Below are 26,604 nucleotides of genomic sequence, written 5' to 3' on the forward strand. Positions count from 1 at the left end.
TTTGTTCAGAACATTGTATAAACAAACAAACAAAAAAAAGTTAGTATTTTATAGCATTTAAGCTAGCGGACTTTTACTATGTAAGTGAGCCAATTGTTCTTTTGTTCTACCTAGATTCTTATCTTTTATACAGTTTGAGGCTCAGCTAAGGTATTTTAATATTTTTATGTTCCTTATCCGATTACTTGATTATTCGAACTAACTAGTTCATCGATTAATCGACTACTAAAATAATCAATAGCTGCAGCCCTAGTCTCAACATTGGAAGAGACGATAGAACAGCATACCCTGCATGTACACTTTTTGCTGGGAGATTGGGTGAACGGGGTCAGGGCTGCATTTCTCACGAATATGAACCTAATTCATTGATAGGCTAAATGATCAATACAAAATAAATCTTTATGTATTTATACTAACTTTCATGTGTATTGGTTCAGGTGATACAACGTTCGAATTAAAACCTTTGTTTTCAAGAACTACTAAGGAAACAGTTCGAAGTGCAAGAGATATGCAATAATGGGTCCACTTCTAGGGGACACTGGAGCACCCCTGGACTCAAACTAAAGTATTGTAATATTAAAGTGATTTTGAAAAAAAAAAAAGAAAAAAAAAATCAGGTATCCAAGGACCGATCTACTTGGATAGCTCCTCATTTTATTTTTTAATAAAGGGATTTGCACTCTGAATCAACCGCGTTGCCTTACCGTAATGCACATAATGCAAACAATTATCCAAATGAGGGATGGCTAGCTTGATTTCGTTTAGGGCTGCAGCTATTGATTATTTTAGTTGTCGATTAATCGATAAACTAGTTAGTTGGAATAATCGAGTAATCGGATAAAGAACATAAAAAATTTAAAATACCTGAGCTGAGCCTTAAACGGGATAAAAAAAGGATCTATGTACAACAAAAGAACAATTGGCTAACTTATGTAATAATAAAAGTCCGCTAGCTTAAATGCTATAAAATACTTTTTTTTTTTTAACAATGCGATTAACAAATGGTTCCTACACATATTTCCACAAAAATTGGCTAAATATGCCTTTAAACTAAAATACGAATGCATAAAAAGACATTAGCTCAAACAAAAACCTAGCTTATGTTGGTCTTAACAGGGAGCAGCTGGATTTGGACATGTAAAATGAGGCAAACTAGATGGCAGTGTATCCATCCAAATCAATAAAACTACATGTAAACACTTTCAAAACAAACCATTACAACGCCACTTTAATTAAACAAATACTCGAAGCAGCAAAATTTAATTCAAATATTTTTTTCAAATGGAATACTAATACTCGTGTTAATCGATTAATCGTTGCAGCACTAATTTCGTTGTTCCTTGCAGCGGCTGGCCTGAACGGAGTCGTTTTGCAGGTTAGCAAGTTCACACAGTTTAATGTTATGCAATTGCAGGTTGGACTTTCTGTAGCAAAATTAGTGGTGTTTCTCCCCCACCTCCAAAACATTGACGTCTTTTTACATCACTTATAGTGGCTGCCGCTAGCCGAAAAAAAACTAGTCATAGTCATAGACTTCATAACGATATTGACGGGTCAGATTCGACCTTCACTGCGCCACGCCTTCAAGTAGTGGGCCATCCCACAATCCGCTTCAGTTATTCGCAGTCGGTCGCAGCGACACATACAACGATCAAACACTGGATTTAGGTTTAAAAAGTACAAAAAGCTGGACCGCATACAAACAGGAAGGATTGTCTCAGGAGTGATTAGTTCAAGGATTCAAGGTAATTATTATATATATTTTCTTTTTTTCACCAGAGTTTTCAAAGTAAAAAGCTTTTTGTTGTAAGGCTGCCGCCACATTGTCTAACAGACGAGCATTGTACTTTAACATATTTACGTAAAATAAATGCGAACCGCATGTTTTTGTTGTTGTTGCTTTTAACCAAGAATCGAGACTGTTTTACGTCCATATCTATAAAGAATGCACGGATTTAAGCATTTATTCACAAGAATTTTAAACGCAAAAAGCTGTTTTCATAAGGCGGCCGCTACGTTTACATACTAGCATCATAGTTGGCAATATTCACGTAAAATAAATGCTAACTGCTCGTTTTTTTTTTGCTTTTAACCAAGAATCGAGACTGTTTTACGTCCGTATCTATGAAGAATTCACGGATTTAAGCATCTATTCATAAGAATTTCGACGGAAAAAGCTGTTTTCATAAGGCGGCCGCTACATTTGTTTACATACTAGCATCACAGTTCGCAATATTCACGTAAAATAAATGCTAACTGCTCGTTTTTTTTGTTTTGCTTTTAACCAAGAATCGAGACTGTTTTATGTCCATATCTATAAAGAATTCAGGGATTTAAGCATTTATTCATAAGAATTTCAACGGAAAAAGCTCAGTTTTCATAAGGCGGCCGCTACATTTGTTTCTGACTAGCATCATAGTTCGCAATATTTACATAAAATAAATGCTAACTGCCCGTTTTTGTTGTTGTTTTTTTTGCTTTTAACCAAGAATCGACTGTTTTACGTCCATATCTATAAAGAATTCAGGGATTTAAGCATGTATTCACAAGGACTTTTATCGGGAAAAGTCTGTTTACATATGGCGGCCGCCACATTGAATGACATACTAGCATCGTACTTCGACATATTTACATGAAATAAATGCTAACTGCCCGTTTTTGTTGTTGTTGTTGTTGCTTTTAACCAAGAATCAAGACTGTTTTACGTCCATACCTAAAAAGAATTCAGGGATTTAAGCATTTATTCAAAAGAATTTTCACTGGAAAAGCTCTGTCTGTGATTCCACTCGGTCAGCTTTGACGGCCGCGCCAGCAATGCAGGCCCCCTATTAATCGGCCCAACTTCCCGTCAATATCATTATGAAGTCTATGATGAAAATAATTCACTTTATAATGGTACGGTCAATTCTATTCTTACAACATATGGGAAGACAATCTAAATAAGTGAACTCATTATATAATGCAAATGAGCTTGCTTAAAACTGAGTGGGGACAATTTAAGAATCCTGAAAATTGTTGGTGTTATGTCCCTACCGTCCCTATGGAAACCTACGCCTATTATATTTGTTGTTTTTCCATACTCCTTGTAAGCTTCGCCAAATAATTTCACAATTCCCAGGAGGAAAAAGCTTTTATAGACCAAAGCTTTCTGCTCAGAAATTCATTTTCCTGAGCCATTTTGCAGTAGTATTAACAACAACTCTTAAAAGGACAATTTGGTGATTGTCTGCGAATCTGTCCAATTGAGAAAGAGGTCTGCTTTTTGGAGAAAAATATCCTCTCTGCAACCTGAGGAACATACGATTCGAGCGAACTTTGTACTTAATCAAGTGAAAGTTGTTAAAAAGAAACAATCATTTGCAATTTTCAATGTTTCAGTATAGTTATAGGACGCTCCACAACCACTGCTCCATCCAATGCCTCCCTTTGTTCTCTCCGACTAATAGGTTTTCCCCTGCCACACACAATTCACTTTTCCCCCTTTTTTCTCTAGCTCCCCATCCCCACCCCCAAACCCCTTTTAGTGGAGTGCCCAGTGTCGACTGGAGCATTTGAGCAATTTGAAATTAAAGCAAACAATGGCCAGGCACTCCCAGGGACCTCTCGCTCACCATATTACACCGAGGACGCTCGTGTGCTCTTGCGCATTATTGGCAAGTCATTACGTTTCTCTGGAAACGGAGAGCGGGAGCTCGCTCGGAGAAATCGGTGACGCAAGCAGCAGCTGAGTGCTTGGAATAGCATACAGTGTGTACGTGTGTGTGTGTGTTCTCGAGCATCCTTGGCAACAGCCTGGGATTGCTGTCAAAACAAAAACCGCATGTCTGACTATTTTTATGATAACTTCATGTTAGGCGCTAATAATTAAGGCTGTGTAAATTCCGTTGGCTTGTTTTTCCGTTCCTTAAGCAATCGTGCCTATAATGAAATACCATCACGTAAAATGCACATATTTGTTCTAATTGGGTAAGGCATATAAAGGGAAAAAAACAAATGTGCTATACAGTGGCGGACTTGGCAATTTTGGGGCCTAAGGCGAACATATCCAGGGGCCCTCTTCTTGGGTCAGGGGTTAAAAAGGTGAGAAGGGTGTGGAGGAAATATGTTCCGGTACACTAGGACTGTCCTAAATGACAAATTTTCTTCTGATTAGTCAGCCAACTAGTTTTACGATTAGTCGACTAATCTAATAATTTTTTTTTTTTTTTTTTTTTTTACTAATTTAGCAATGAAATTTTTGTTGACGCTTATTAATTCACTAAACCATTTTGGAACACTTAAATTATTTCATAAAGTACAAATAATCATGTAAATAACAATAATTAATCACAAATAAACAATGACGTTAAATGCTGATAGCATTTACTAGTGCAAAAGAATGGAAAGTAAACAGATTCAGAATATTGACTTTGCCTTTCCAACATTATTCAAAACAATTCTTTAAAAAAAATTCTAGCATTATTATTATAGTATACTACTATATATAATGGTAGTATAATAATTCTAATAATTATTCATTGCCAATCATATTTGTCATAAAGAGTGTCAGGTAACACTTTATAATAACTATCCGTTTTACTAGTTAATAGATCATTAGTAAACTGTTGATAAATGATTTATTGTTGATTTGTGAAGTATTTGTTAACAGTTTGTTAAGCATTTACAGGGTGTTCTTAACCTGAAACACAGTTTGTGTAGAAACGTTTCAAGTTTTTGTGTGTAACGTTTGGCATTTCTATCTTTTGAGGTTAAGAAATGCCGTTCACTTCAAAAGAAAAGGCATTTTGATAAGGCATTTTGCAGGCAGCGCTCATGTTGCACATTTATGAAAATCTGCCATAGAACAAACAAATATTTGTACTTTTCTTTGCACATTTAACCAATAAAACTTATGACCTTCAACATAAAGTGTATATAGTTTTATTAAGATCCATCAACTAGCATGGGCATTTAGAATGGGGTCAACCATATTGGAACACCCTGTAAATAAAAACTGTTAACAAATACTTCACAAATCAACAATAAATCATTTATCAACAGTTTACTAATGATCTATTAACTAGTGAAACGGATAGTTATTATAAAGTGTTACGGAGTGTCATTTGAAAGCTATTCTTAGTGAAGAATCTGTATTCTGTAGTATTTACTCAACATATTATAATATTAATTCTGAAGTATGTGGGATTAACTCCAGAAATTGTTATTTATATGACGAACATGACGTGCTTTTATTTTGAAATGTTCACCGGAGGTACGTTCGCTAAACCGCTAACCGAAAGCTTTACACTCCGTAAAAAAACATTCTTCGTCATTGCTTGTGGTGTCACTAATAGATTTATTTATTTATTTTTGTTAGCAAATGCTGTTAACCAGCTGTTGAGTGTTATAGTATGACTTATTGGAATTGTACTGCATTGTTTCGCCACAGGGAGTGCTGTCGTGTATTTTATGTTCATTTCGAAGAAGAAGAAAGTTAAAAGAGGCATTAGCGGCCTGTTCTCGACTTCTCCCTCACTGCACTTTGGCTCTCATGGAGAGCACGTTCGCTCATGTGTTCGAAATAAACGATAGCCGACGTGCAAATTAGCAAGTGAGCTGCAAAAATAGCGAGCTTAGTGGCGTGAAAAACACGGGAGAGCTAAGTGAAGCTAACGAACAGCTCAGCGGAGCTAAGCGACGCTAAACGGAGCCAAGCGAAGCTAAACGGTGCTAAATGAAGCTAAGCGAATGATACTCAGTCCGTCGTCGTGGAACAGTCCACTGTAGTGCGTGTGTGGGGGGGGGGAGATAATATAAATGCAGCATTCAAATGGCTTTCTTTTTTGTTTTGTTATTTGTTTGTTTGGTATGCTGACATAATTATACATGACGAATAGTTTGGGGTGCTGCTTGCTCTGGTGGCCCAAGCAGCCCTTGCTCGTTGGGGCATAGCCAGCTGGTTGGGGGCCCCCTACTGGTTGGGGGCCGAAGGCGATCGCCTACTTCGCCTGAATAGTAGATCCGCCTATGGTGCTATAGTAATATTTTCTGTAAAAGAAAATGCTCACAACTGTAAATTTAATAAATATATGCATCTACATTAAAGCAAATTTTGTAATGTATTTTATTTAAAGCAACACTAGGTAACTTTTCAGATTTTAGTGACGCCGGGATACAACAAAAGCAGTATTTTTTTTAGGGATGCACGATATACATTTTTGGAAACCGATACCGATATCGATAACTTCCTGCTCCTCAAGGCCGATACCAATATGATAAATATCTATAATTTTTTAATGTATATCAATCAGTCAATATCGTTGATGATGTGTTCCCCTGAACAATGAGCACTGATCTAAAACGAACATAGACTCGACAGGTATTGTGCTTTGTCAGCAGATAAAACATTTGGTACAACGGGAGAAGAGACTTTTGTGGTCTTGGTCCATGAAACAACTTTCTTAGCCTGGCAATTATAGAAAGTACTAGTTTGCCCCTGGTTTATACAGAGCCCCTAGAGGACCATTGACAGAAAATAAATAAATTTTGGCAATCTGGTGCGCACCACATTATTTCTCGCGCGCACCAGAAACTATCTAGTAAACACTAACATTAGCATTTAAGCTAGCGGACTTTTGCGATACAAGTTAGCCAATTGCTCCATTGTTGCAATTGGCCAATTGCAACAATTCAGCAATTGCAACAATGGAGCAACTGGCTAACTTGCGTAGCAAAAGTTCGCTAGCTTAAATGCTAATGTTGACTTTTGCTATACAAGTTAGTCAATTGCAATAATGCAGCAATAGCGTACCGCACGGATGCTATTTTTATACCGTGATGTTGCCATCGTAACCCGGAAGTGGGTCAATATAGACACGCCCTCGCATACAACTCATGTTATTATTTCTAGTTTTCTGCCGGTAATCTTTCAAAAAAGGACATGCCAAATAAACACTGCTGCTATGGAACTTGTAGAAATGACTCTAGACATTACGACATATGAAGGAAGTTTTCTTCATACGTGTCCCAAAGCCAAAAAGGAGGAACAAATGTGAACAATGGATTAACTTGTGCGGATGTCCAAAAGACCAATTTAATGCCAGCAAGGTGAAGCCTTTGACCTTCATATGCAGTACACATTTTTTGGGGGGCCATGGTCCTACAGAGGACAAAAAGGTAAGCCATTTTGATATTTTCACTTATTTTTTAGCGTGGCATTTTGGTGTGCTGCTTGTCTGACAATGAATGACCTGAAAAAAAAAATGGTATCTGACTGCCACTGTTGTTACATTTACTGAATGAAATCAACTTTAGAAAGGGGGGGAGTGTAAATTACTTATAGAATTAAGATTGGTTATTAATGAAAAAATTTAAAGTGTTCGTTGGCTGTCACTGAGTAGCATTTGCGATCTCTACACAAAAATAGAGACGTAAGACTACCAGAGGATATACTGTAATATATAAGAAAGACAGGGCATATGGTGGTAAAGGATAGATTGTTGAAACAGGAGAATGTAATTGTCAGTGGTGTAAGAAAATGGTGTTGATAAAAAAGCTAAGGCTAAGCTTAGGTTGGCTTGTTTCTTTTTTTCTGTCTTTTTCAGTCCTCATCACTCAAGCCATCTCTTTAATTGAACATTTGTATGTTCTTCCACATCTTTACCAGTGATTTTTGCACCAGGGACATCTTTTTTGGACAGAATTGGTAGGTTTAGCTCTGTAAACATCTCCTTCGTACACTATTTCCATTCATTTTCTATTAGGAACGAACGGCAGAATGTCCTCCCTTAGTGTCAGTAGCTATGTCATGAATATTAATGAGCGGAAGTGACGTGTGGCTTAGGGTTTAGGGTACGCCATTGGCTAACTTGCATAACAAAAGTCAGCTAGCTTAAATGCTATGTAAACGTAAATTACCCCCAAGAACGGTCAGAGACGTAAGACAACCAGAGGATATAATATATAAGAAAGAGAGGGCCTATAGTGGTGAAGTAAAGGATAGATTGTTGAAACAGGAGAATGTCATTGTCAGTGGCGTAAAGAAAATGGTGTCGATAAAAAAGCTAAAGCTAAGCTTAGGTCTGCTCGTGTTTTTTTTTTTGTGGTCTTTTTCAGCCCTCAACACTCAAGCCATCTCTTTAACTGAACATTTGTATGTTCTTCCACATCTTTACCCGTGAATTTGGCACCAGGGACATCTTTTTTGGACAGAGTTGGTCGGTTTAGCTCTGTAAACATCTCCTTCGTACATTATTTCAATTAATTTCCTATTGGAGACAAACGGGAAAATGTCCTCCCTTAGCCCATCAGCAGCCAACGTCATGAATATTAATGAGCGGAAGTGACGTATTGCTTGCGGTACGCCATTAGCTAACTTGCGTAGCAAAAGTCCGCTAGCTTAAATGCTATGTAATGTTAATGTTTACTAGATAGTTTCTGGCGCGCACTAGAAACAATCTGGTATGCATGAGAATTTATCTGTTTTTGGTGCGCACTAGATTGCTTAAATTTACAGTATTTTATTTCTGTCGATGTCCATTTAGGACAGGGGTGGGCAAACTATTCCACAAAGGGCCGTAGTGGGTGCGGGATTTTGTTCCAACCCATCATGAGGCTAGCCTTTTACCAATCTGGTGTCTTACAAATGCAATCAGTTGATTACACTCAGGTGCTTGTTGTTTCTGCTCAAACCTCATTGGTTTTAACCGTCTGTGCTGAATCAGTTGGAACAAAGACCAGGACCCACTGCGGCCCTCGAGGACCGGTTTGCCCACCCCTGCTTTAGGAGCTCCTTAGGTTTGCACGCTGTCCCTTACATTGCCTAAGTGTCTTTCACAATTCAAAGCATATCAATAAAGGCTCACAGTGAAAAGCGTCTAAATTATAACACTGATATGTAAATAACTTCATATGTTTTACTTGTTGCTGTTATTTTAGAAAATACCATGGTCCTCGTGCGAAACACGGCGACTTCCGGTCAGGAACACGTACGTAGGCGCGTCTTACGTCATGACGCATGTCCGGTTCTCCTTGGTGACACCCCCCGCCCCCCCTTTTACCTCAACATTTCGTCGTGAAGTGCTTGTTTTGGTTAAAAATATCGCTTTAGGAAAGCACGGAATTCCGTTTTAAACATGGAAATTTGGTCTACCGGGACCCAATGCGGCCAGGCGGAGGACCGAGAGGCTTGTTAAGCGAAGGATTTGACACGTCTCCTGTGCTATTGCTCCGCATGTTCAATTTCATCGTAGATGGTCTCCGGAGAGCGTTGTTTGCTGGTGGACACAGAGTTGTCGACGAGTAACATGAAGGAGATGATTGGAGGGTGTTGTGTTTGCTCAGACGAGAGAGGTTGGGCGGAAAACCCCCTGGTCTACTGCGACGGACACGGCTGTAACGTCGCCGTGCACCAAGGTAAGCTCGGGAGCTCTCTGCTAAGCTAATGTTAGCATTAGCTTGCAAGCTAGTTACCCCGGTGCAAGGTTATGGAGCGTCCAGTTCCCAAGGCCAAGATTGTGAGCACGACAACTCAGCTGTTTTAAACACAAAACCTTTAAATTCTTAGGTGTTAAATGTCTGTGATGACGTTTGGACTCAAAAACGGTCGACCCGTTAAACTGTCAAAATGTCTACACTCAAAACTAGGCGTGAGGGAATGTTTACGAAATGAAAACCAGTCAAATAAACAGCAATAATGGTAGCGTTTATTAATTGTCAATCTGGGACTCTGATCTTGTGAACACTTATCAGTTCGATGATGATTTGAGTGTAGCAAATGTTGTTACTACCATGTGGGGAGGACCTCACTTGACGTGACAAAAACAACAACTCTCACCAGCGATTTACTGATTGCACAATTGTCAGTTTGCTGCTCGCTTTGGCCTCTTTTCAATTGGGTTTAACTGTTCATGGCTGTCTCTGGATTATTGTTTTTTTTTAGGTATTTTAGGCCAGAAATCAACCGATACTGGGTATTAGTACCGTCATTTTTTAACTCTAAGCTGCTAGTTTTTCCCCACATTTTGAATCATGCGTGTTATAGTCCAGTCTTGATTAATTGAGTTAATAGGTAACACTTTATTTGACAGCGGCATCACGAGACTGCCATAAAACCATCATAATTATGACATTATCATGGACATGCCATGAATGAATACATATGACAGGTGTCATCCAGCAAATTCTGTCACTAACTCCATTTATGTCCAGTGTGGGTCTTTTACATGCATTCAATAGTAAGATAATTTGAAGGATGACACTTAATGACAAGTGTCATAAACATTTATTAATGTTCATGACAGTGTCATATTATAATAATGACTGTCTTATGACGCCACTGTCAAATAAAGGGTTACTAGTTAATATCCTTTGGTGTAAATATAGTAATCGCTTAATCTATCGACTAGTTAGTTCAAATAATCGAGTAATCCGATTAGGAACATATACAGTTATATATATATATATATATATATATATATATATGTTATATATATGTTATATATATATAATATATATAACATATATTAGGAACATTGCAGCATAAATTTTAGGAGATGTAAAACAAAGGCTTGCCAAGATTTCACTTTCAGAAGAGCATTAAATTTGAATAGTGTTTCTTCAAACTATGTTGAATTGCACTTTCATTTAAAAATAATTTAAAATACCGGAGTTTAGCTTTAGCGTAATGAATTTATGTGAAAATGTAGTGTACATACATACATATATATAATACATATATATGTATGCATATATGATGGTACAGTGGTATAAAAAGTATCTGAACCTTTTGGAATTTCTCACATTTTTGCATAAAATCACCATCAAATGTGATCTGATCTTTGTCCAAATCACACAGATGAAAAAAAGCGTCTGCTTTAACTAAAACCACCCAAACATTTATAGGTTTTCTTATCTTAATGAGGATAACATGCAAACAATGACAGAAGAGGGAAAAATAAGTAAGTGAACCCTCTGCCTCAGGAGACTTAAATAACAATTGAAATAAATTTTTACCAAACAGTTTAAGTCAGGTGTGTGCCCAATCACTAATGAGTGGTAAAAAGCTGCCCTGCCCACTAGAGCTGGGACTCTTTGGGCACCCAACGATTCGATTACGATTATGATTCAGAGGCTCCGATTCGATTATAAAACGATTATTGATGCACCCCCCTCCTTTTTTAAAATTGTTTTGTACATTAGTTCCAAAATTGTTCAAAAATACTCTCAGGCTAAACCAAACTACTATTTCAGTATCAAGTTAACATATAGCAGTAAACAAATATACAAAAATAACAGTAAATAAAAAACTCCAGTCCCCAATCTGTATCAGCAGCTTTAAACTACTTTCAATTAATTTAATGTTGTGAATCAACCGTTAAAGTTGTTAAAATTGCTCCTGTTATTCCATAATTTCTCTTTTGTCTACTTTCAACATGTGAAAATTTTAAAACTATTTTAATGATAGATTCAAGTCAATATTTTACCGATTTAGGAGTATTCTAGATAAAAAGTTAATTAGGTTTGCTTGGAAGGTTCGCTACAACAGCCTTGCAAGGAAGTGTACTGCTTTAAGATGACGGCCGTTTACTAACGCCCGCATCTAGCTTTTTGTAGATGTGCTGCTAACGATTTCGAATCTAAATTGAATCTAGTCCTATATAAATGATATCTACCGTAACATAATGTGGATGTACTTTGTAGCAGCTTTTCGGCAACAGTCAGGTATGTTGTTGTTTTTTTTATCTCGTGGCATGAGTTGAGCTAGAGCCGTGAGATGACCATTGGCGTTACCCGAGGGGCCGGTTAATGAGAAGCATGATGTTTAGCTACTCACGCTCCGTCCCTAATAGCGTACCGAAGACCGCGCGGCGCGCTGAGTGTGTTTTACTTCTGCTTTACTTGGCATTATTCAATAATCAGAATATGGATATTTGTGAATCGTTCTTGAATCTTCCACGGCCGAATCGCGAATAATCTAAGAATCGGAAATTTTGCACACCTCTACTGCCCACTATAAAACACACACCTGGGAGGAATTGTGAAGTATGCGGGATTAACTCCAGAAATCATTATCTATATGACGAACACGACGTGCTTTTATTTTTAAATGTTCACTGAAAGTACGTTTGCTAAACCGCTAACCGTAAGCTTTACACTCCACAAAAAAGCACTTTTTGTCATTGCATGTGGTGTCATTAATAGATTTTTTTCTTTCTTTCATTTTTTCGTTTGGAACCCAGCGATTTTTTTCATCTTTGAAGTGTTACCTTTTAACCGCAAGTTTGCGTTTTGGAGAAGACTGCCAATCTTTTATAGCAGTCTTAAAGTAGATTGTCTTTTTGCCCAGTAGCCTCAATGTAGCAATGCTATTGTTTACCGTGCTTATTATAGATATGTTTCCTTATTTTGTTTGTCTGAAATTTAATTTTACGACCTGTCGATGACCAATAAACATCTGTGAAAGAAACTGGAGTCTTATATGTCATCAACACGCATGCACAAATGTATGCACGCAAACACGCACGCGGCGATCAAACTAGGGCTGCAGCTATCGAATATTTTAGTAATCGAGTAATCGACTGAAACTTCTATCGATTAATCAAGTAATCGGATAAACATAATCGACTGAAAATTCTATCGATTAATCGAGTTATCGGATAAAACATATATTTTTAGGTGAAGAGCAATTATGAATATACATGAGAAAACAAGACATTTCATCTAATATTGAACCATTTTCAGTCATTCAATGTCTTTATTTTCAATGTACATTGTTGAAAACAGCCAACAATTGCATCTCAGATGTAACTAGAATTAATAAAAAGACTAATTCACTGCTTTCACTCAAAAAACTTTTAGATCTTATTGAAAAAAAAAAAAATATATATATATATATATATATTTCTTACCTAAAAATGCCATTACGCTTGATAACACATATCACTTAAAAGTTAGGATTTTTTCCCACGTGTTTCAATTGAATTTCTATTTGTGTCAAGCTATTTTTAAGTTCTAGTTAAGTTTTAGTCTAAACTGTAAGTCCTTATAGGATTTTGAGTTTTTGCAGTGTTCAAAATAAATGTATGATACAGGCTGTATTAGAGCACATTAAGGACCAGTGCTACTTGGGGTTTTATCCAACAATGACTACTGAGCTAAAATTGATAGTTGGCATTATTAAGTATTTATTTTACACACTCATCACTCCACAAGGGGTTAGGGTTAGGGTTTAGGGTTACCCTAACCCTACCTGCTACCAACGTAGCATCATGCAGGCTAGTTTTTAGCAACGTCGGCGTCTTTTGTAGCATGTGTCGGCTGGAGTAAGTTTTTTTGCTTCTTCCTCTACGTACGTCACATCAGCGCGTTGTCCCGCATTAAAAGTAGTCATAGCAAAATGTGATGCTTAGAGCTGTCAAAATAAACGATTACTCGAGGTGAATAAAATTACTCGGATCAGTTTTTAAACTCGAGTTGCTCGAGTATTCGTTTCAGCTCGAGATCAAACGCAGCTGTTAAAATTACCGCTCTCATTTTTATTTACCATGCGATAAGTGCGACTCATTGCATATCGCAACTGGCTTAGCAACTTTAATAAAACATGTCGTTAGTTAGATGGACTTCCGATCTGCCAGCCTGTCTTCTCCTGTCGTCTTCCAAAATTACAACTGGGTGACGGCGCTTTAGGTGTTCATTCACGGCCGATGTGCAGTCAAGCTTGGCATTGAAGAGGCAGAACACAACAGTGTACCCTCCTTTTTTTCGTTGAAATAAGACAATGTTTTGGCCACTCTGGTGCGCTTTTTTGGCTTTGTGCCGCTTTCCCCGCTTGCATACCGAGAGTCCGACATTCCACTTTCCACGCACATATTTTTTTAACCCTTCATTAACCGTCGACGGGATGTTGTGCTTGTCAACGCATTCACGTCATCGTTGACTACGTCGACTAGTCGAGACAGCTCTAAAAATGTGTGAAAATGACTGCGACTCAATTCGCTGACTGTGCTTTGTTCTCATCTCTCTGTAGCCTGCTATGGCATTGTACAGGTGCCCACCGGTCCGTGGTTCTGCAGAAAGTGTGAATCTCAGGAGCGAGCTGCTCGTGTGGTAAGTTTCACTACCAGCTCATTTATGCTTTAATTGCTGGAACATCAATGAAGCCGATCAATGAGGAACATAGTCAATTTTGCATTAGACAATGCAGCAATAATTTTGCAGTCAAAAAGTTAAAATTGCACATTTGGTGAAAAGCGTCAAGTCGGACAACCTAGCTAACCTGGTTAAGGCTCAAAATGCTGTAGTGCTTTATAAATGTGGTTAAAAAACTTGATTCAGATTAGATGTCAGGGAGCCTGAAACAAATCGGCTCCCAAAATAACCACATTTATTTGAAGAACACGTTTGCATGATTTTGTCATTGTCATTAACATATTTGAAGCACTACTTCTGGCAGATCCGCTCAGCACCAATTACTGTCAAGTGTCATGTGTCTAATTAAATATGTGTGACAAGCATTGATAGGGGATTATGGGCATATAACCAGGCTCCCTTGTTTCTGGATCCCATCTATGGAAGTAGAAGTTTCAACTCCATTTGACCTTGGGAAACAATGTCTTCTTCACAATCTTAAGCGTGTCTCAAGCATAGAGGGACTTAGTGTAGTTGTTGATGCAGAAAAGATACAGGTTGAAGACTGTATAGGAGTACAATAGTTGAATACGGAAAATCCACAGTTCAAACTGGTGACACTAAGGACGTCACACAAGCTGTTGAATAGAGTATCTAAATAACTACTTAGTGAGTTACCTCCGTGAAGTTGGCCCCCCATCAGACGCAAAGTTATAGAAAAATTATGTTAGTCATTTGTGCTTGTTTGTGCTGAAAAAAAAATTGTAGGTCAATCTGAGGTCCACCAGCCCCCCATTTTGATTAAAAACGGCAAAAAATTGTGTCAGTCATTTTTGCAATGTTTGTGCTGTAAAAATTTTCGTTTGTGCTGCAATAGTTTTTGCGATATTGAGATATTCATTTCGAGTGATGATGTCACGCAGCCCCTAATTTATTGCGATATGGAAATTGAAGGAATATGACCTTTTAGCCAGATTGCTGGAATCACGCCAGCCGAACCCACGCTGGCGCAGCTCCAGCGACCCGGGCCAGCAAGACTCCGACAACCTGGCCAAAAGGCCTAGGTCCGCTCGTTCACCTTAGTCTTAACCCCTTGTACTGACTCCATTTTGAAAGCTCGAAAAAGGCTTCGAAGTTGACAGTCGACAGCAATCATACAACACAGAGGGACCCAGGCGTAGCCTAGAACTCCAGACTCACCGCTGTCCAACTATTGAGTCTGGGACCCAGCTCCTTATTGGCCTCTCAAGCCCGAACAAAATCGTTTATTCGCGTGACATGTTCTTAACGAGCAACGGCACTCTTGTGCGTCGGAATTTGTCTGCACAAGAACAAGGATGGCGAACGGGAGAGCCGAGAATATATTCTTTTCCGTAGTAAATTTAGTTTTAAATGACCAAAAACACAATGAGTCGCTAAAACCAACAGTCTGTGTCACGCTAGCCATGTTGAATAAACTTCTCCGTTTGCCGCTCTCCTCGTATGTTTACGTCCTCGCGCTAGGGTTTCTTGTCGCTTTACCAACGTCACGTCTGCCTGTCGCTGATTGGTCCACTCCGCTGTCTGTTTGCTGTGGCTTGCTCTGCCCAGGGAATTTGATCCGCGGGACGGTCGCCAGACTTAATACTATGGTATTATACTTGTATAGCGCTTTTCCACCTTTCAAGGTTCTCAAAGCAGTACTCACTTTTTTCTTACTTAAGTAAAAGTAAAGATACACGTGCATAAATTACTTAAGTGAAAGTACAAGTAACCGCTTTAAAATTTACAAATAAAAATTAAAAGTATTTTCTCCCCCGGAAGAGCGGGGAGTCTGGAGTTCCAGGCTAACCCAGGCGAGGATCCAAGGTCAACAAAAGGTTACCGAGAAAAAATGACAACGCTTAGTTAAACATTCAGTGTTTTGAAGGCTCTCGCTGGGCCGGCCTTGGGCATGAAGAAGGGTGTGTTTAGGATAATCTTCTATCGCAGTTTGGGCTGTGTACTTCATGAGTCACAGTTGCTGAGTCATCGTTACTGGGGTAACCGCAGTGGGAGATTTTGCCCGCCCCAGCGTCAAAGGGGCTCTTGGAGTCTTATCAGTCGTGTTATCAGTTGGATATCGGGCGTTCTCCGGTCTTCCTTGTGTTAGGACAGGAAGTCCCGCCATTTGTTCTGGACTGTCTGGAAGAACCGACGTGGAGATGTAGGCTTGTAGATGTCTTGCCTATCACCTGGTAGTCAGCGTCAATCTTGCTCAGTCAGCTGTGTGACGCACACGTTGGGCTTCCATGATAAGAAGGCGTCATGTATCTCTTATGCCCTATATTCTGCTTGTTTTCCTTAAACTATGGTGTAAGTGCTATTCATTTTATATTGGGTGTGCTAGAGTAATACAACAGTCAAACCATAAATATGAGAAAAGATACGATTCTCTGATTCATTATATTAAGTGTGTTGGAGTAATATAAACAGTCGATCAGTAAATATGAGAAAAGATAGCATTCCCTTCAACCCAAAATGGTGCCATTTTTATATGCTACGTTTGTGCTGTTATCGTTTTATAGATATTGAGATACTAATTTTGAGAGATGACGTCAATCGGAGAACCGCTGTCACGACTAACGAAGCGTATCAACTTTCTCAATAACAGAGGGGTGTCCTAACAACTCGCGCAAACGTAGCATAAAGAAACGGCACCTACTTCGGCTCCATTTTGCAATAAATAGGGGGCTGTGTGACGTCACCACTCGAAATTCATATGTCAGTATCTCAACGATAGCAGCACAAACGAAATTTTTTACGGCACAAACCAGTGCAAACGTAGCACAAACGATTGACACCATTTTTTAATCCAACTGGGGGGCTGGTTGACCTCAGATTGACCTATAAAAGAATTATTAATATCTCAAAAACGATATCAGCATGAACAATTTTTTTTCAGCACAAACAAATGACATAATTTTTCTATAAATTTGCGTCTGATGGGGGGCCACCTTCACGGCGGTTAGTGTACGAAGCCTCTCAAGGGACAGCAACAGATATAAAATGAATTTAAACCATCTGGTGTGCACCATATAGTATGTGATGCACACTAGAAAACAAGAATAACATAGAAAGATGCTTGTCTTTGTTAAATGTTTATTAAGTGAGTCAAGTCAAATCCGCTCTCTGCTGAAAACAGCCGGGCACAAACACAGAATTAGTTGCCATAACACACTAGTGTTTAACAAGCTACATGACGATTTACACATTTGGCGACATTTTTCTCTGGCAAGATCAAAGCATCAACACCTGTCAATCATCGTTAACTCTAACAAGCAAAACTTGTGCACTAACCAAGATAGCAGCAGGAAGGAGAGTGAAGCTGTAAGAGCATGAAATAGAAAAACATATATACTTTTTAAAAGTTAAAAAACCTGATCCTTTATACCCGATTCCGATCCTCAGGAAACTGGTGTGATCGCTAGTCCCTATCCCTAGTTTTAAATGGACTTTTTTAATATCAGTCGGTAGATGAAAAAAAAAGCTGATACCAATATAGGGCTGGGCGATATGGCCTTAAGTACGTATCACGATAAAGTGAGCAGATTTACCTCGATAACGATAAATGACGACAAATTTGCCCAAGCAAACTGTTATATAATTTGAAATTTTGAATCAATGCATGGAATACAAATTAACCGTTTCTCGTTAAATTTATTTATCAGCTTTCAATTTAACAATTGCACATGCAGTCTAAACATTAAGTATTTTAAAAAAATCTTGTAAACAATAAGAATTCTTGAATTTTTTCATTAAATTCATTCCGCACTGTTATACACTAGATAGTGGCATACGTTTAGATATTTAGAATAGATACAAATACGCCACATCCACCCCCCCCCCCCCCCCCCCCCCGAAATTATACTTAATTAAAAAATAAAATGTTTCACAAACCTTTCCTTTCTTTTATTCGGCTCAATTATTTACATCTTATGATTTTGAAAATCCTTACAGTATGCAATAAATAATATTCCTGTTCCCAAGCTCTGTGCTTACTGTACTGTAATTTTTACAAAAAATAAACAATACATACTTACTTCCCGTCATCTAGGACGAGCCACTTACAAGACTAGCACTGTCGTGTATTACAAATACTGCTTTGAACACATCTTCACAGACAAAAGCAAAGACACAGGCTGAAAGAGGTCAATTTTAATTGTGTAAATCACACTTAATGACGACACGATCTCCTGGTTGAAATAGACGACATCCACTTAATTCTATTGAAGATACAGGATGTAATGCTGAGGCAATTTGTCAACTTTACTTTTAAAAAGAAACGTGCACTGTTTATCCAGTAGATGGAGCTCTTGCAGTGTGTCAAACAGTGATTCAATTTAGGGCAATTGTCTTAAAAATGGTTCATTGTTTCAGAAAGCCTCGGTTTTTCCATCCCTATCTGGAACCCGTCAAGAGTTTACTTAATGTCGGGTGAAAGTTTGGCGAAGTTAACTTAAGCCCGACTCCATCCCGTTTACTTGTAGCGTTAGCCGCTAGCTTAGCAGTTAGCGTTAGCCTACCGGACTTCTGTTTGATTGGCTTCCTGAAAACCATGTGACTCCAAACGTAAGCACACTGCCTGCTTTCTTAAAGGGGAATGAACATAGCCGAACAACACAGAGTCAAAGCGGGATGAAAAGACTATATTTTCTTCTTTTATTAAATTACCGAATTTACCGACATGGTCAAAATTACGTCGGTCATCGTGAAGAATTTCGGTAACGGTAAATTTTCGGTTTACCGCCCTGCTCTATACCAATATACGTCAAATTTCCAAATATCGGCCTGTGTCTATCTCTAATGTGCACTCCCGAAACACCAAATTCACATGATACAATCACCCTAGTCACTGTCATGTCTAACAGCGGTTTTCTCATTCATCTGCAGAGATGTGAACTGTGTCCCCACAAAGATGGCGCCCTGAAGAGGACTGACAATGGCGGTATGCGGCGTCACACGCTCGTACATATCCACGCTCGCATCTGTCCTTTGCCTCTTGTGTTGTAAATTGCGTGTCGGCGGCAAGTTAAAGGGATGTGAGTGCGCTACGAGAGCCGCTGTTTAGAGAGAGCTTGTGTGTGTGCTGCTTTCTCTGCACCTTCCTCTCCTGTCTGTCCTTTGTGCGTGTGTGCGTGCATGTGTGTGTGTTTGTATGTTTACGAGGGGGTGGGCCACAATGCTTATAGTGTATAGCTTGTGAGGAGTCTCCTTGCCGGGTTCACCGAGAGGTCAGTTTGGTGGAGAATGTAAATATTCTGTGCGTACGTGTGTGTGTGTGTTGAATCAGTTAGGGAGAGGCACAGCTGTGGGATTGTGTCCAGGCCTGCAGGGAGGCATCATGACAACACTAACATACACCGTTTTACTACTTTCTCCTTTATTTTACCCTTCCCACGACCCCACTCTTTCGTATCCTTTTCCTCTCCCCCTGTCTTTCCCTTACATTTTCATTATCTTGTCCTGTCAGCTCCTTCTTCCTCAACCTGTTGAGATGCCATGTTTTTACCACCAAGAAAAGAAAACGCAACTGTATTTTGCCAATTTGCAACAAACTCTAATGTGTATCTTTTTATGTTATATGATGTAGAGAATATGAACAAAATCGCTGGAACGTTTAACGCATCATCAGTACATACAGGTTACTTTTGAAATCTTATGCTTTACTGTACATTTGGTATAAATAAACTATTCGGGGCCGTGCTGTGTTCAAGTCAAGATTAGAGCTGAAACGATTACAGTAATTTTCGGACAACAAGCCGTTACTTTTTTCCTTCATTTTGATACCTGTGGCTTATAGTTCAGTGCGGCTTATTTATTGATTTATTTGGGTAAATAGGTAACACTTTATTAGACAGTGGCGTCATAAGACTGTCATAAGACCATCATAATTATGACATGACACTATCATGGGCATTACTGAATGCTTATGTCATTAAAGTGTCATCTGGCAAATTATGTCACTAACTCCATTTATGTTCAGCTCGGATCTTTTACATCCATTCAAAAGTGAGATCATTTGCCAGATAACACTAAATGACATCTGTTATAAGCATTCATAAATGCCCATGACAGTGTCATGTCCTAATTACGATTGTTTAATGACAGCCTTGTTGCGTGACTGTCAAATAAAGTGTTACCAAATACCATAACTAGCAATTAATGAAACAACTGGAACAGTAACTGAAGAAATAATTGACACAGACCATGAATTTTGATTGTTATTTACATCTGTAGCGTGGCAACAACAATGTTGACAGTTGACACAAATGGAAATTCAATTTAAACACGTGGGAAAAACACCTAACTTTTAAGTGATGTAAGCGTAATAACATATTTAGAAGATCTTAAGTTTTTTGAGTGAAAGCAGTAAATTTGTTTTTTTTTGTCCGAGTCACAATTGAGATGCAATTGTTGGCTGTTTTCAACCATGTACATCTAAAAGACATTGTCTGAAAATGGTTAATTATTAGGTGAAATGTCTTGCTTTCTCGTGTGTATTTATAATTGCTCCTTAACTCAAAAAAACAAACAAACATTTTTTTATCTGATTACTCGATTAATGGATGGAATTTTAAGTAGATTACTCGATTACTAAAGTATTCGATAGGTGCAGCCCTGGTCAAGATTATTTTGGGAACATTGTCACGGTTGTAGTGCTGCAACGATTAATCGATTAACTTGATTATTCGATTAGAAAAAAAGATTCGAATCTGAAATTTTGCTGCTTCGAGTATTCGTTTAATTAAAGTGGCGTTGTAATGTTTTTTTTTGCATTTGTATTTGCATTTAGTTGTATTGATTTGGATGGATACACTGCCCTCTAGTCTGCCTCATTTTTCATGGCCAAATCCATCTGCTCCCTGTTAAGACCAACATAAGTTATGTTTTTGTGTGAGCTAATGTTTTCTTTTTTTATGCATTCATCATTTAGGGTATATTTAGCCAATTTCTGTAGGAATATGTGGCTGAACCATTTGCTAAGAGCATTGTTAAAAAAAAACAAGTTAGTATTTTATAGCATTTAAGCTAGCGGACTTTTGCTATGTAAGTTAGCCAATCATTCTTTTGTTGTACTTAGAGCCTTCCTTTTTTTTTTTTTTTTTTTTTTTTTTTTTATACCGTTTGAGGCTCAGCTCAGGTATTTGATTTTTTTAATGTTCTTTACCTGATTACTCGATTATTCAAACTAACTGGTTCGTCGATTAATCGACTACTAAAATAATCGATAGCTGCAGCCCTACACAGTTCATATTTTTGCTATTGCATCTCAGATATTCCGTTCAAACCACAACACAAACATATTGACAAAAGTTCACCGTCGAAACACATTGGACTTCTTCATTGCATAGCTTGACAAAAGGGGTTTTATGGTGACTGCGAATTGTTAGCTTGAGGAGCAAGGCCGTGCCACTTTTATAGTCCTGTTTTATAGGCCTCTTCCAGATTCTTGGAGGGACCTCAAAACAACAACATGCTCCATTTCACACCCGCTGTCCTCTCCCTGTCCCACCCTCTGCCGAACTCCCTCTGTCCTGCCCGCTAGGTCAAAGGCAGGTCAGGGGTTCAACTGTAAGTTTAAGCCTGTTTTTGTTTCCTCTGTGGGCGGAAAGTCAAGACAGTTCCAACGTGGTAGAAGTCTCTCACCTCCATTTGACCTCCCGCTTACCTTCTTCTGCCTCTTCTCAATTTGTCATCAATTCTGCTGTCTGTTTGTCTTCATTGACAGGAAGCCGCGGTGCGTGCTAGGTGACGTAATAAAGAGCCTCTTAACTGAATTGCAGTATTATCAATAGTATTTGTTGTTTAATCATTTGACCTATGATTGTTTGCATATAAAATAGCACTAGACGTTCACTTATTCAAACAGTTTAATAAAAAATATCAAGAGTTGCTGGGAGAATGTGAGCTAGAGTTTGCTAGCTTTTGTCACTTTTGATGCATAATGATGTATGGGTTGAATATGGCAAGCATTGATTACCCGTTTGCAAATTTATTTATATACAGGTAGTACGACGTACCCGACTTATGTGATTTCGACTTTACAACGCCAGACACTCACCACGGAACTTGCTCGTAACCCGAGGACTACCTGTACTGTTAAATCATCAAACAGAAAAATGTTACACCCAATATGTTGCCCGCCCTGATCGTGACACAGCAATCAACACTTAATGACTTGGTGGATACGTCATAGACTTCATGATGTATTGACGGGGCACAGGGCGCGGGGCCGATAAATAAAAGGCCTGCATTGTTGGCGAGGCGGTCAAAGCTGACCTAGTGGAATCACAGACAAAGAGCTTTTTTAGTTGAAAATTCTGGTGAATAAATGCTGAAATCCCTGAATTCTTTATAGATATGGACATAAAAAAGTGTTGAGTCTTGCTTAAAAGCATGCGGTTAGCATTTATTTTACGTAAATCTGTCGAAGTACAATGCTAGTCTGTTAGTGAATTAGGGCTGCAGCTATCGAATATTTTAGTAATCGAGTAATCGACTGAAAATTCTATTGATTAATCGAGTAATCGGATAAAACATTTTTTTTTTTTAGGTAAAGAGCAATTATAAATATACATGAGAAAAAAAGACATTTAATTTGTTGAAAACAGCCAACAATTGCATCTCAGATGTGACTAGAGAAAAAAATTCACTGCTTTCACTCCAAAAACTTCTAGAACTTATAAAAAAAAAACATATTTCTTACCTAAAAATGTAATTACGCTTGATAACACACATCACTTGAAAGCTACGTGTTTTTCCCACGTGTTTCAATTTAATTTCATTTGTGTCAAGCTATTTTTAAGTACTAGTTAAGTTTTAAGTTAGTCTAAACATTAAGTACTGATACGATTTTGAGTTTTTGCAGTGTTCAAAATAAATGTATGATATCTGCTGTATTGCAGCACATTCGGGACCAGTGCTACTTGGTGTTTTATTCAGCAATGACGACTGAGCTAAAACTGACAGTTAGCTTTATTATGTTTTAGTTTTACACCCTCATCACTCTACAGCGCCTTGTTTTTACAATTTAAATAAAGCCTGTATGTAAGACACGTTAGCCACGCATCGACAGTCGTCATAATCAATAGAAACCTAGCCCTCCGAAGGGTTAAATTTATTAGCGCTGGGAAGTCTACTGCTTAAAGATGGCGGCTGTTTACTAACGCTGCCCAGACACAGCCGAGTCTGTCATTTCGCATTTAGTGTCTAGTGCGGGCGTAGTTTGTAGCAACGTCCGCGTAGTTTGTAGCGGCTGTCGGCTGCAGTAAGGTTTTTTTTCTTTTTTTCTTTCTTTTTTTTCTTTTTTTTTATTGCTGCTTCCTCTACGCTCGTGACATCAGCGCGTAGTCCCGCATTAAAAGTAGTCCGGGCAAAACGTGATGCTTAGAGTTGGCAAAATTAGCAATTCCTCGAGGTGAATAAAATTACTCAGATCAGTTTTTAAACTCAAGTTACTCGAGTTGCTCGAGTATTTCTGTTGTGAATGTAGTTGGCGGCCGCCTTTTGTAAACAGAGCTTTTCCGGTGAAAATTCTTGTGAAAAATGCTTTAATCCCCGAATTCTTTATAGATAAGGACGTAAAACAGTCTAGATTCTTGGTTTAAAGCAAAAAAAAACTTTCAGTCGTCCTACGTCGAAGTAAGATGCTAGTCTGTTACTCAATGAGGCGCCCGCCATATGTAAACAGAGCTTTTCCGGTGAAAATTCTTGTGAAAAAATGCTAAAATCCCTGACTTCTTTATAGATAGGGACGTAAAACAGTCTCGATTCTTGGATAAAAGCAAAAAAAGGAGAAATTAGCATTTATTTTACGCAACTACTAGTATGTCGAAGAATGATGCTAGTCTCTTAGCCCTTTATCGTGAGAAGGGGGCTGCCACAATGGCTTTTTCCGTGTAAAATTCTCGTGAATAAATGCTTAAATCCCTGAATTCTTTATAGATATGGACATAAAAAAGTCTTGATTCTTTGTTAAAAGCAACAAAAAAGAAAGTGCAGTTTGCATTTACTTTATGTAAATATGTTGAAGAATGATGCTAGTCCGTAGCAGTTAATTTCTCCCATTGATTTTTTTCACAACGTTTCAAAATGCATGCATGGTACCAAAAATATGATAATTACCCTGTATGCGGTACAGCTTTCATACTTTTTCAAGAATCTGACCCGTCAATCATTATGAAGTCTATGGATACGTATATTGGCTGTGAACCAGTTAAACAAATTTTTCCCCCTGCTTTGACAGGCTGGGCCCACGTGGTGTGTGCCCTGTACATACCTGAGGTGGAGTTTGCGAATGTCTCAACTATGGAGCCCATCGTGCTACAGTCTGTGCCCCATGATCGTTATAATAAGGTAACAAATCAAAATCCTTCAGAGCTGAGGAACTTTAACTGAAGTGTCTCAAGAAGTGCCTCTGAACATCTTACCTTTTAATGAACTCCAGTGTCTTGTCTTTTTGTGTGTTTCTGTGACATGTTTTTATAGACATGCTATATCTGCGAGGACCAGGGCAGAGAGAGTAAAGCGGCCACTGGAGCGTGTATGACATGTAACAAACATGGCTGCAGGCAGGCCTTCCATGTCACATGGTGAGATTCCCTCTTCACATTTTACATCACTGGCAAAGAACCACCGCTACTACTACTCACTAGTATTACAGATTGGTTCTACGAGCATCTTGAGGCATTTTCCTGGTTTTCACATGCCTTTAATTTATTTCTCTTGCCATAGTGCCCAGTTTGCAGGGTTGCTGTGTGAGGAACAAGGGTCAGATGCAGACAACGTCAAATACTGTGGTTATTGCAAATACCACCACAGCAAATTGGTAAGTGGCCATTTCTGTTTGGCACATATTCCACCAACACAACATTGACAAGTCTTGAAAATCAAGGGTGCAAATGCGAAGTGATCTGAAAGTACAAGTTAATTATATTTGATAATGTTGCATTTTGTTTGAGGCCTTTTTTCCGATTACTATGATTTTTTAAACATGTTGCTTTTGTGGTAGATTGGTCTGCCTCTGTAGTTTGCTTTGCTTGTGTTAGAATACCTTGCTTTACTCCAAACGTTGCTTAGTCTTCTCCTTCAGTAAGACGAGCTAGACCAGAGGAGCAGGGTTCTGTATTAATTGCTTCTTTATATCTGTTAGCCATGTTGCTCTATTGTAGCAGATGTGGATACATTCATTAAATAATGATGTTGGTGCATAGACTTCATAATTGTATTGACGGGTCACCTAAGTCAGCCACTGGGCAAGGCCTTCAAGTAGGGGGCCTCTTCAGTTTTTCGCAGTTAGTCAACACATGCAGGGATTCAACACCAGATTTAGGTTGAAAACCTAAGAAAGCTGTACCGCATACAAGGATTGTCTCAGGAGTGATTTGTTCGAGGATTCAAGGTAATCATTATATTTTTCATACCATGCATGCATTTTTAAAACATGAAAAAAAAAATCACTGGGAGAAATTAGCCGCTACGGACTAGCATCATTCTTCAACATATTTACATAAAATAAATGCTAACTGCACTTTTTTGTTGTTGTTTTTTTTGCTCTTTACCAAGAATCAAGACTGTTTTACGTCCATATCTATAAAAAAAATTCAGGGATTTAATCATTTTCTCACAAAAATTTTCAACGGAAAAAGCTCTGTTTACATATGGCGGCCGCCACATTGAACTACAGACTAGCATCGTACTTAGACATATTTACGTAAAATAAATGTTAACTTCACGTTTTTTTGTTGTTGTTGCTTTTAACCAAGAATCGAGACTGTTTTACCTCCATATCTATAAAGAATTCAGGGATTTAAGCATTGATTCATAAGAATTTTCACTGGAAAAAGCTCTTTGTTTACAAATGGCGGCCGCTAATTTCCTTATTGGCTCGCCTCATAGTTTGCAATATTTACGTAAAGTAAATGCTACCTGCACGTTTTTATTATTATTATTTTTTTTTTTACAAAACCAAGAATCGAGACTGTTTTACGTCCATATCTATAAAGAATTCAGGGATTTAAGCATTTATTCACAAGGATTTTCACCGGAAAAGCTCTTTTTACATGTGGCGGCTGCCACATTGACTGACAGACTAGCATCGTACTTCGACATATTTACGTAAAATAAATGCTAACTGCATGCTTTTTTTGGCTCTTAACCAAGAATCGAGACTGTTTTACGTCCATATCTATAAAGAATTCAGGGATTTCATCTATTCACAGGAACTTTCACCAGAAAAGCTCTGTTTACATCTGGCAGCCGCCTCATTGAGTAACAGACTAGCATCTTACTTCGACATATTTACGTAAAATAAATGCTAACTGCATTTTTTTTTTTTTTTTGCTTTATTCACAAGAATTTTCAACGGAAATTTGTCTGTGATTCCACTCGGTCTGCTTTGACGGCAACGCCAAAAATGCAGGCCCCCTATTAATAGGTCCTGTGTCCCATCAATATCATTATGAAGTCTATGGTTGG

At 38.4% G+C, this 26,604-nt stretch overlaps 1 protein-coding gene across 4 annotated transcripts in view; it reads left to right on the top strand.

The window, feature by feature from the left end:
- Window positions 1-9,032: 9,032 nt before the first annotated feature.
- Window positions 9,033-26,604, top strand: part of mllt10 (MLLT10 histone lysine methyltransferase DOT1L cofactor) — an 87,551-nt gene continuing 69,979 nt past the window's right edge. For all 4 annotated transcript variants that reach the window (XM_057824239.1, XM_057824238.1, XM_057824241.1 and 1 more), the window contains exons 1-6: window positions 9,033-9,393; window positions 14,006-14,085; window positions 19,018-19,072; window positions 24,374-24,483; window positions 24,616-24,719; window positions 24,862-24,955. In XM_057824239.1, the coding sequence (XP_057680222.1) occupies window positions 9,231-9,393; window positions 14,006-14,085; window positions 19,018-19,072; window positions 24,374-24,483; window positions 24,616-24,719; window positions 24,862-24,955 (606 nt within the window). In that variant the 5' untranslated portion in view covers window positions 9,033-9,230. The remainder of the gene's footprint in view (window positions 9,394-14,005; window positions 14,086-19,017; window positions 19,073-24,373; window positions 24,484-24,615; window positions 24,720-24,861; window positions 24,956-26,604) is intronic.

This window comes from Corythoichthys intestinalis, chromosome 20 (assembly GCF_030265065.1).
Source record: "Corythoichthys intestinalis isolate RoL2023-P3 chromosome 20, ASM3026506v1, whole genome shotgun sequence".
Classification (NCBI taxonomy): domain Eukaryota; kingdom Metazoa; phylum Chordata; class Actinopteri; order Syngnathiformes; family Syngnathidae; genus Corythoichthys; species Corythoichthys intestinalis.